General features: G+C 52.5%; 3 protein-coding genes across 6 annotated transcripts in view; 2 read left to right on the forward strand and 1 right to left on the reverse strand.

Moving 5' to 3' along the window:
- Positions 1-5,602, forward strand: part of USP5 (ubiquitin specific peptidase 5) — a 13,979-nt gene extending 8,377 nt beyond the window's left edge. The window contains exons 12-20 of one of the 2 annotated variants that reach the window (XM_025048685.1): positions 1-153; positions 500-674; positions 1,289-1,377; positions 2,573-2,764; positions 3,259-3,402; positions 3,479-3,624; positions 3,842-3,995; positions 4,292-4,376; positions 4,963-5,602. The exon at positions 1-153 is cut by the window's left edge and continues 1 nt beyond it. In XM_025048685.1, the coding sequence (XP_024904453.1) occupies positions 1-153; positions 500-674; positions 1,289-1,377; positions 2,573-2,764; positions 3,259-3,402; positions 3,479-3,624; positions 3,842-3,995; positions 4,292-4,376; positions 4,963-5,056 (1,232 nt within the window). In that variant the 3' untranslated portion in view covers positions 5,057-5,602. The remainder of the gene's footprint in view (positions 154-499; positions 675-1,288; positions 1,378-2,572; positions 2,765-3,258; positions 3,403-3,478; positions 3,625-3,841; positions 3,996-4,291; positions 4,377-4,962) is intronic. The other variant, XM_006914647.3, reaches the window with a different exon arrangement.
- An 837-nt stretch (positions 5,603-6,439) lies between these two features.
- On the forward strand, positions 6,440-9,828 carry TPI1 (triosephosphate isomerase 1). Its single transcript, XM_006914648.3, has 7 exons — positions 6,440-6,700; positions 7,834-7,957; positions 8,070-8,154; positions 8,229-8,361; positions 8,632-8,717; positions 9,004-9,091; positions 9,223-9,828. Exons 1-7 carry the CDS (start codon positions 6,475-6,477, stop codon positions 9,339-9,341), a joined length of 861 nt encoding a protein of 286 aa, XP_006914710.1. The 5' UTR covers positions 6,440-6,474; the 3' UTR covers positions 9,342-9,828.
- An 86-nt stretch (positions 9,829-9,914) lies between these two features.
- SPSB2 (splA/ryanodine receptor domain and SOCS box containing 2) overlaps positions 9,915-10,400 on the reverse strand; it is a 2,456-nt gene continuing 1,970 nt past the window's right edge. For all 3 annotated transcript variants that reach the window (XM_006914650.3, XM_015591586.2, XM_006914649.3), the window contains exon 3: positions 9,915-10,312. In XM_006914650.3, coding sequence (XP_006914712.1) covers positions 10,185-10,312 — 128 coding nt within the window. In that variant the 3' untranslated portion in view covers positions 9,915-10,184. The remainder of the gene's footprint in view (positions 10,313-10,400) is intronic.

The raw sequence follows: 10,400 nt of genomic DNA on the forward strand, positions 1-10,400 counted from the left end.
GGAATTGCCGGAGCTCTGAGAATCCAAATGAAGTGTTCCGCTTCTTGGTGGAGGAAAAGATCAAGTGCTTGGCAACAGAGAAGGTGAAGTACACCCAGCGAGTAGACTACATCATGCAGCTGCCTGTGCCCATGGACGCTGCCCTTAATAAGGGTAGGTGGCTGTCAGCCAGGCCTGGGTGTGGGTGGAGACTGAGGGTTGTGAGAAGCACTTGGGCACCTTATAGGAGCAGAGCCCATGGTATGCCCTGCTCCCCCAGCCGATGTCTGAAGTTGGACCATTGGGGGAAGTAGGTTTAACCTTGCTCTCAGCTTGTCAGCTTGTCAGCTTGTCAGATGTGTTGAGAAAGAAAAGTAAGATCATACACGGACGTGTGTCGGGTGGGTTTGGAGAGGGCGGAGAAGCTGAAATAATCATGGACACAGAGCCAGTAGTGCCAGGCTAAGGTGGGAAAGAGGCAGCACCCTCTGAATGATCCACCCACCAATTCTGTCACCAGAGGAACTTCTGGAGTATGAGGAGAAGAAGCGGCAAGCTGAAGAGGAGAAGCTGCCACTGCCAGAGCTGGTTCGTGCCCAGGTGCCCTTCAGCTCCTGCCTGGAGGCCTATGGGGCCCCTGAGCAGGTGGATGACTTCTGGAGCACAGCCCTGCAGGCCAAATCAGTAGCTGTCAAGTAAGTCCTGTTGGTTTTGGGCCTGTGTCAGGGTTCCAAAGATGCTCTCTACCTCTTTCTAGTTCTTGTGTCCTTTTTCGAGGGTGATGTCTCAGGGTCGCATCATTTTGGGCTGGTAATCTGGCCCTGGGAGAACCAAGAAGCCCTAGCCAGAGCAGATGTGGATGATTGCTACGTTACCTTGTCCTGCCCCAGCCACTCCCTCTTCTCTTGGGACAGGGTCACTTTTTAGTGTAGTATCTCTCCATTCACTCCCTCAATCCTGGCAGAGCATAAATACTTAGTATCAGTTGTGGACAGAATATGAATTTCCAGCAAGTGGCCTCACTTTTTGCTTAACTGTTGTTGACATGAGCTTGAGACCTATAAGAGTGCTTAGGTCTCAAAAGAATTCAACCATCTGTTCCTTTGCTGCCACTGCCAGTAAGACAGCCCTTCTCCTGGTTTCTGCTGCTCCTTGTCTGCAGCCGCTCTGATGCCCGCCCAGGGCAAGATAAGAATATGGAATACTTTCCGGGCTGTTAGGTCTTTGAGAGGCTGAACCCCAGGGTGGGAGTTTCAGAAGAGGAGAATCTTGGGATTGTCTGGGTACCAGGACATTCTCTCTTCCCTAGGACCACACGATTTGCCTCATTCCCTGACTACCTGGTCATCCAGATCAAGAAGTTCACCTTCGGCTTAGACTGGGTGCCCAAGAAACTGGGTATGGTGGCTGGGATAAGCGAGGGAGGTTAAGGAGAAAATGCCAGAAAAAGAAGGGCCTTAACACATGTAAACTAATGTTTCTCTAACTTTCCTCTGAAAGGGGAAAGCATTACCTTAGATGTTTTGAAATATGCCTAGTTTGAAAAGCACTGACTAAAAATATTAAGACTGCGTTGATTTTATAGTTCTGATATGCAACCAAAAGTGATTTTCGTAGTTTTATTTTTATTTTTTTAATTATTTTTTCTTTTTAATAATTTTTTATTTTTCAATTACAGTTGACATACCATATTATATTAGTTTCAGGTGTGTAACATAGTGATTAGACATCTCTAACTTATGAAGTGATCACGCCAATAGATCTAGTACCCATCTGACACCATACATAGTTATTACAATATTATTGACTATATTTCCTATGCTATACTTTATATCCTCAAGACTATTTTGTAACTATCAATTTGCATTTCTTAATCCCTTTCCCTTTTTATTCATCCCCCAAACCCCCTCCCATCTGGCAATCATCAAAATATTCTCTGTATCTGTGAGTTTATTTCTGTTTATTTTTTTTTAGATTCCATATATAAGTAAAATCATGTGATATTTGTCTTTTTGTCTTTCTCTATGTTATTTCACTTAGCACAATACCCTCAAAGTCCATCTGTGTTGTTGCAAATGGCAAGATTTTCTTTTTTCTTTTTTATGGCTGAGTAATATTCCATTGTATATGTGTACCACTTCTTTATCTGTCTATTTATTGATGGACACATAGGTTGCTTATTTTTATTTTTATAACTGGTAAGATGTTTTCATTTTGATAATCTTGACATAATTAGCTTTCATGGGTCTTACAGGCGTCTGGTGACTTTGAGAACTGCTGATTTAACTTCATTTCCTAGATAAGCTGAGACCCACAGAAGTATAAAATCATTCTGTCGCACAAGTTGGAGGACCCATTCCTTGCTCATAGCTCATTTGTGGTAGATTTATGACTAAAATCCAGGTCTCCTGACTCCATGCCCACAATTATTTTTATTGCACTGGGACCACTAAGATTGGTACTCTCCGAACAGCTCTTTATTACAGAGCAGTGCCATGTTATGGTACAGGGGCTTTAGATTCCCAAAGGGCTTTTTCAAGGAGGGCCTCAGGGAGCTGCTGAGGTGACCCTTTTCCTGTCATTCCAATTGCAGACGTGTCCATTGAGATGCCAGAGGAGCTAGACATCTCCCAGTTGAGGGGTACAGGGCTGCAGCCTGGAGAGGAGGAGCTGCCTGACATTGCCCCACCCCTGGTCACTCCGGATGAGCCCAAAGGTAGCCTTGGTTTCTATGGCAACGAAGACGAAGACTCCTTCTGCTCCCCTCACTTCTCCTCTCCGACATGTTAGTGACTCTTCTTCCTGCCTGTCTCTCTCCCTTGCTGATGGGGTTCTTCTCTGCCTGCCTCCCCCGACCCTGTCCTTTGTGTTTCTCTTGTCCTCCCTTTCAAATTTCCAGTGCCCCCTTGATGGACATGAGGACCAACTAGAGCATTCCTAGCCACATTCTCTGTGGATGGCAGTAGCATTGGCTAATTGCCTCTCTACCCTGTCACCTCATTGGTTGGGGCCGGGGGCTGGGTATCATACTCCAGAAACAGGGTCTATTCTGTGAGAATGGGCAAGTAAGAGGATCCATGCGGGATCTTTAGCCACAGTTCCATGCCTTTAGGATACTGGCCCTATGTATGTTGTGTTGTCTGTCGTTTTAGGTCTGGGATGAGAAAAATGCATGAATAGATGGTTAGGAGAGGGCTGGGGGGCTGGACTGTGGGAGGGATAAGGAGCGGAGAGTAGCCCAAGGAGTCAGTCACTATGCCCACACTTCTCCCACCACAGCCCCCATGTTGGATGAGTCGGTCATCATCCAGCTGGTGGAGATGGGCTTCCCTATGGATGCCTGCCGCAAAGCTGTCTATTACACGGGCAACAGTGGGGCCGAGGCTGCCATGAACTGGGTCATGTCGCACATGGATGATCCAGGTATGCAGGGGTGGCTAGCAGGGTGGGACAGGGCCACCACCCTTCCCTAAACACTTCGACCCCTTCACATCTGCAGATTTTGCAAACCCCCTCATCCTGCCTGGTTCCAGTGGGCCTGGCTCCACAAGTGCGGCCGCCGATCCCCCACCAGAGGACTGTGTGGCCACCATTGTCTCCATGGGCTTCTCCCGGGACCAGGCCCTCAAAGCTCTGCGGGCCACGGTAGGGGCTGCCGCCAGCTCAGGACTAGGGCCTGTGGGGTAGAAAGGAGTGGGAGTGAGGGTCCGTCCTTCGTGAGCAAGACCAGGGACAGCCAGTGTGGTATGGCCAAGGCTGGGCTCCATCCTTTTCTGGCTGTGATGAAGGAGCTAAGGCTTCCACTGGTTGTTTTCTTGCCCCTGAACTTGTTGGAAAATGTAATGCTTCCCTCCTCTCCAAGAACAATAGTTTAGAACGGGCTGTGGACTGGATCTTCAGTCACATTGACGACCTGGACGCAGAAGCTGCCATGGACATCTCAGAGGGCCGCTCAGCTGCTGACTCCATCTCTGAGTCTGTGCCAGTGGGACCGAAAGTCCGGGACGGTCCAGGAAGTGAGTGTCCCGGGGAAACAGGACAGGCCTTGTAGGATCTAGCCATTGAGCTACACCAGATCCTCATTCTAAGGCACCTCTGCTTCTCTCGGGGGCAGAGGGTGCAGGAGCTTCCTTCTACTGACACAACTCCGGAAGGCGGGATTCTAGGAGGTGGAACTAGACTTTTGACCCGATACATGCCTATATTCCCTGAAACTCCTGTCCTGAGTTTGAGCTGTTAGACTATCTTTAGACTGTTATTCAAGGATCCTTCTCTCATTGTCTTCTCCTCCCTCCCCCCTTTCCTTCCCTAGAGTATCAGCTCTTTGCCTTCATTAGTCACATGGGCACCTCTACCATGTGTGGTCACTACGTCTGCCACATCAAAAAGGAAGGCAGGTGAGGGGCCGGCAGTGTGCACTTGAAATGGGGGTGTGGTGGTGGTGGTAATGAGAAGGGTCATTCTGGAAATCTTAGAGAAGGTGAAGGCATACCTGATGGGGTCTACAAATACACCAGGGATGTACAGCAGGGATCGGGCAAACTTCAGCCCCAGGGCTGAATCTGGCCACTTGCTTTTGTAAGTAAAGGTTTAATGAACGTAGCCACACATACTCATTTATGTATTGTCTGTGGCTGTTTTCATGCTGCAACAGGAAAGTTGAGCACTTGTGTCAGATACTGGATGAGCTGCCAAACCTGAAAGATTTACTGGCCCTTTACAGAAAGTTTGCTGACCCCACCTTACAGGAATGAGTGGGAGGTGGCTGCAAAGATACTGGAGGATCCGAAGACACTAAGGGGAAATGACCTTTGTGAGATTAGAATGCTCCTTTCAGACAAGTAGCAGCTGGACTGTAGGTTTGGGGCCTTTCCCTGGAATCCCCAGGATCGACCTTCAGGGGCTATGTTAGAGAAACCTAGTTGCAGCAGTGTGGACTGCCCAGTTTGTTCATCCTTTTCCAACCCTCCCTAATCTCCCCAGATGGGTGATCTACAATGACCAGAAAGTGTGTGCCTCTGAGAAGCCACCCAAGGATCTGGGCTACATCTACTTCTACCAGAGAGCGGCCAACTAAGAGCCTGCCCTGACCCCTTACCACGGAGAGCAGGGGACTTACCACCTGGCATGAGGGAGAGGGGCTGGGGCATGGACTGCAGCCTCCCTGCTCTGTACCCTTTTTCTTTTTGTCCCCAGCAGCAGGGAGGCAGCTAGAGGCTCTAGGAGAATGACCAAGCAAAGTGGAGGGACACTCGAGAGACTTTGGGGATGGAGCAGGAAGGGGTGGGAGGGTGGACACCTGTCTGTGAGGAGACTATGTTGCTTCCCCTCCCCCTGAACTCCCAGATCTCTGCTTCTCTAATCCTGCCAGCCCCTGGCGTGGAGGGGGCTTGTTTGTGTGTGTGCGTGGGTGTCGCTTTGTGCAGCCTCTTCCACAGGACAGGGTGTCCCCGCTCCCCTCCCCCTTCGTGTTTGTTTTCTGTGTGGTTGGGCCAGGAGGGATCTGAGGGAAATGGGGAACCCCTCGCCCTCTTGTCTAAGTCTTTCCCCCACCCTGTCTCTTCCCTGTCCTTCTCTGGAAAATGCCAAAATACACGATGTGAATAAAAGTACAATGGCTAAATTGTGTCCTGTTTGATATCTTGGGGACACTTATCTTCCCTGGGGCTAGCAGGAGGGCCAGTGTCTAAAAACTCTCAGCCCTGCTCCCTCCATAGGCAATTCTCTACTTTTCAGTAGTTCTAGAGCTCTTGGGAAATTGAGGGTGAGGTGAGGGCTGGGGGCTGTCAGATCAGGGGAAGTGGAGTGGGGTGACAGAGCAAAGATGGTGAAAAGCCCTTCCTTCCAGCAGTCACACACACTTCAAGTAGAGGGTCCAAGTGGATATTTCCCAAATGTCCCTAGTCACTAGGGACTCCTGGGCCTGGGCTCCAGGCCCTGCAGCCTCTTCTCAGGCCTTGGCCAACTGGAGCAAAAAGTGGGATACTCCTGCGGGAGGGGTTCTGAACTGCCTCTTAGCTGCACAGTTTCTGTGCCAATGTGGGCCGTCCCTACCCCTCTGAACCCTGTCACTTGCCTGGCTGGGCGTGACAATAAGCTAGACTTTACCTGCGGGGGGTCAAAGGTGCCTGCTCACCAATCCATGTAGCTACTCGGGAAAGGGGTTCCTTTCCCCACAGTCGAATTGATGCCCCTAAGAGCCCTCTCAGTCCTCAGCAATGTGGTCTAGGCCAAACAGTTGGGAGTGGTCGGGTCCGCTCACTCCCCTGGGAATCACTTCTGACCCTCTGGGGGGCTGTCGTGATGTGGGGATCTCCTGAGCGCAGGGGCTTCTCACAGTTCTCACCTCCCCAAAGTCAGGCAACTAAGGCTGAAGCGACTGAGCCCCGACGCCCCTAGAACGTTGCTACAAGAAAGGGGGTAACGTCAGAACCCTGCCACACGGGCGGCGGGCGGGGCGGGGGGAAGGACTTGCAGGCAGGGGCCGGGCTAACCATGGCCGAGGACGGGAAGGAGGCGGGGTTCTACTTCACCGCGCTTTATATAAGCGGGCAGTGGCCGCGGCTGCGCGGTGATCCTGACCTTCAGGGTGTCGGCTCCAGCGCCATGGCGCCCTCCAGGAAGTTTTTCGTTGGGGGGAACTGGAAGATGAATGGGCGGAAGACGAGTCTGGGGGAACTCATCAGCACCCTAAATGCGGCCAAGGTGCCGGCCGACACCGGTGAGCCTTGCCCGCGAGGGGTCGTGCTGGGTGGGGGAGGGCGAGCGTGGCAGCCACCCTCTCCTGGGCTACCGGGTGTCCGCGTGGACTTGGATGCAGGGCTGGGGACTAAGGCTGCCAGGAATCCAGACATTGACCCAGCAGCGCCGTGGCCCTGCAGCTGCAGTACCCAGGGTGTGTCGTGGGGTAAAGGCGGGGCCACATTCAATGGTGCCCTCGGAGATTGGGGCAGGAAAGGACTTCTCGGGTCATCGGAAGATAGCTCCGAGATGCGGACCGAGCTGCACTGCCAGGAGCGGGGGGTGGGAGCGGAGGCTAGCCCCAGCCGCGAAGTGGGGAGCAGGCGGCTGAGTGGGCGTGCGAGCCTCCAGCTACCTTCCCCCTCACCGGGCTCCGTGCGCCGCTGCACGTAGCCGGAGACTCCTCCCCGCGCCTTGCCGGGAGGGTCGAGTGCCCCCTGCCGCACTGCTTCAGCTTCCGGAGCTCTCAGCTCTGACCCTTTCCCCTCGGCAGCCTGGGGCTGAGCAGGTGCCAAACAGGCTGAGCTGTTTGGCAATGAGGAGCGATCCTATGGCTTTCTCTAACCTGGGACCGGGAAAGCGCAGGGCCTCTATGAGCTGGTTCGCTCCCTGCCACCCGCTTGTAGAGTGCTGTCCTTAGTTCTTCCCATGCAGCCAAATCACAGAACCTTGGGTCTGATCAAAAGAGGCATCCCCTTCTGGTTTATTCCCGAGAGACCCCAATACAAACCCAAGGAGTTGGTCATTTCTGTTTTTGCTAAAAATCCTTGCCTTGCCTGCGGGAGGTGGGAATGGGCTATTTTAGAAGGGAGAAGGAGTTGGCCCCCAGAGAATGCTGAGTCTAAAAGGTGCCCAGACCCAGAATAGCCCAGGGAAATCGGAGCCACAGCTTTTAAAAGAGCAGAGGGAAGGGCAAGGGCCATGGCCTCTCGGGCACCTGGAAGGCTCTAGGAGTTGGGAACAGGCCCAGTCTGGGCTGAGATGTGGACAAAGATCATCTTGCTGGGGTGAAAAGAGGAAAAAAGCAGAACCAAGATAGCTGGTGAATGCTAGGGGCTCCAGAGCACTGGATGGAGTCTGGAGAATGAAGACTTCTTGCGATCTCATCCTCAGAGGTGGTTTGTGCACCCCCCACTGCCTACATTGACTTCGCCAGGCAAAAGCTAGATCCCAAGATTGCTGTGGCTGCGCAGAACTGCTACAAAGTGACTAATGGGGCCTTTACTGGAGAGATCAGGTGAGATGTATGTGGGAGAAGGGTGTGTGGGGATCCTGTCCTCACTTTCCTCATTGAGTGGAAAGCTACAGGTGGGCTCCCTTCGGAACTGTGGCTTCATCTCTTCCTTTAGCCCTGGCATGATCAAAGACTGTGGAGCCACGTGGGTAGTCCTGGGGCACTCGGAGAGAAGGCACGTCTTTGGGGAGTCAGATGAGGTTAGTAACCAGGAGAGGAGATAAGAGATGTGTTATTCCAAAAGTGATGTCTCACCAAGACTGTTCCTCAACAGCTAATTGGACAAAAAGTAGCCCATGCTCTGGCCGAAGGACTTGGAGTGATCGCCTGTATTGGGGAGAAGCTAGATGAGAGAGAAGCTGGCATTACTGAGAAGGTCGTTTTCGAGCAAACCAAGGTCATCGCAGGTATCTCTGGAGAAAGGGACATATAGGCCGAGCCCCAGAAGGTGGGGTCAGATGCCCTGCAGCCTACCTGATCCCCATGCTGATAATGGAAAGGGCATGGGGCTGGAAAGGGCATTCTCCCTAACACTTGTGCTCCTGCCCTCCGGCATTGATGCCTCTTGGAGTTCCTTCAGCAGCCACCAGGGGCAACAGGCCACCCTTGTTCTTTATTCCCTGGGGACCTCGCTGGATAACCCTTCTGTTTACCCTTCTGTGATCTCTGTTCCACAGATAACGTGAAGGACTGGAGCAAGGTTGTTCTGGCCTATGAGCCTGTGTGGGCCATTGGAACAGGCAAGACTGCAACACCCCAACAGGTAACCAAGCCCAGGAGCACCACCCTTATCCTACCCTGTCTCAGTAGAACTGGACAGCCAGAGACCATCTGGGCCAACCCCTCATTTTAAAAGCAGGAGTCCCTAAGCCCATAGGAGGAGAGTGATTTGTTCAAGGACATGCATTCCAGGGCCTAGGGAGATCAGAGCCCTGGTATTCTGACTCAGGTCCCAGGGTTTCTGGGATTCCTTGAAACCATGCCGCCAGGGTTTTTTCACCTTTGAGGGAAAGGAAGTCTTTCTCACTTAGTCTGGCTTCTTGTTCTAGGCTCAAGAAGTACACGAAAAGCTCCGCGGGTGGCTTAAGTCCAATGTCTCTGATGCAGTGGCTCAGAGCACCCGCATCATTTATGGAGGTGAGTGGGTTTGGCTTCAACCTGAGGTAGGGTGGGCTGAGAACTAAACTGAGCCCTCCTTAGACATGGAGGTGGGGATAGAGTGTGCCTATCCCACCCCTGACCATTCATTCCTTCTCCCTTCTCCCCAGGTTCTGTGACTGGGGCAACCTGTAAGGAGCTGGCAAGCCAGGCTGATGTGGATGGCTTCCTCGTGGGTGGTGCGTCCCTCAAGCCTGAATTCGTAGACATCATCAATGCCAAACAATAAGCCCCTACCCTTCCTGCTATGCCAGGGACTACAAAACTCAGAAGTCCCCCTGCTCCCCCCCACCCCCACACATGCTTCTGACGATATCACCTGCCCCCTCTCGTGGCCTAATCCAAACTGTACCTCTTTACCGTTTACACCTTACCCTGTAATGGTTGGGACCAGGCCAATCCCTTCTCCACCTACTATAATGGTTGAAATGAAACATGTCACCAAGATGGCTTCTCCTTGGCTGAGGAGGTGGAAGAGGAAGAGTTTGCTCATGGTTCCCCTCAGTCCTCAGTGAAGGCAGGAGAGAGAAGCCACCATCCTCTCCCATCTCACATGATGGGGCCAAGGGCTGAGAGAGAGCATCCTATCCTCCCCTCAGAGGCTGGGGGTGCTGCTCTCACCCCTGGAGCCAATGCCTGTGTGTGTTGTGTATGTGAGCAGTCCCACCTGTTGGGGGGAATAAACACCTGGCACTAAGCCTGTGGTCCACCCTTCATTGTACTTGTCTCCACATCATCTTTTTCCTTTCTGAAGCAGCCTCAGGACCCTTGTGCAAAAAAAAAAAATACCACGAACAGGTTTTACAACAGCATACCTCTTATTTTTACTTGAAAAAATGTCTTGTATACCAGGCTGCCACAGCCCTGAATAACAACAGCTCCCTTCCTTCATCCCCTGGGTGGCTCTGGGGCTGTTGAGCTCCCCAGAGCTTGGGTTGGGGTAGGGGCCCAGCCTCACTTCCCCTCCCGAGCCTCACTGGTTTTAAGTAGCTGGTCTAGGCCAGCAGTGCCTCCCCTCTGGCCCCCGGGGAGGGGTGGCATTAAGGCCCCGTGCATCTGTGGTATCACAGGGTCACTGGTAGAGCAGGTAGCGCTTCATGGCAGGGGGCAAAGGCAGAGTAGATACCTGGCCCAGCCGGGCAGCCCCCAGCGCTTGGCGCACACACAGGCGGCTCAGGTGCAGAAGGGAGTGTGGCTCCGCTGGGAGAGAGAAGGAGGTGAAGGTAAGTAGGGGTACAGGCACCAGCCAGACATCCTCAAACTACAGGGTTCTCTTCTGCTTTCCTGC

This window comes from Pteropus alecto, unplaced genomic scaffold (assembly GCF_000325575.1).
Source record: "Pteropus alecto unplaced genomic scaffold, ASM32557v1 scaffold94, whole genome shotgun sequence".
NCBI lineage: Eukaryota > Metazoa > Chordata > Mammalia > Chiroptera > Pteropodidae > Pteropus > Pteropus alecto.

What these genes read in the sequence shown, in the direction of transcription:
- TPI1 (XM_006914648.3), top strand. Translation starts at nt 6,475, where the DNA reads ATGGCCGAGGACGGGAAGGAGGCGGGGTTCTACTTCACCGCGCTTTAT. An exon ending in CAAGGTGCCGGCCGACACCG is followed by an intron (nt 6,701 to 7,833) that starts GTGAGCCTTGCC and finishes TCTCATCCTCAG; the next exon opens with AGGTGGTTTGTGCACCCCCC. An exon ending in GCCTTTACTGGAGAGATCAG is followed by an intron (nt 7,958 to 8,069) that starts GTGAGATGTATG and finishes CTCTTCCTTTAG; the next exon opens with CCCTGGCATGATCAAAGACT.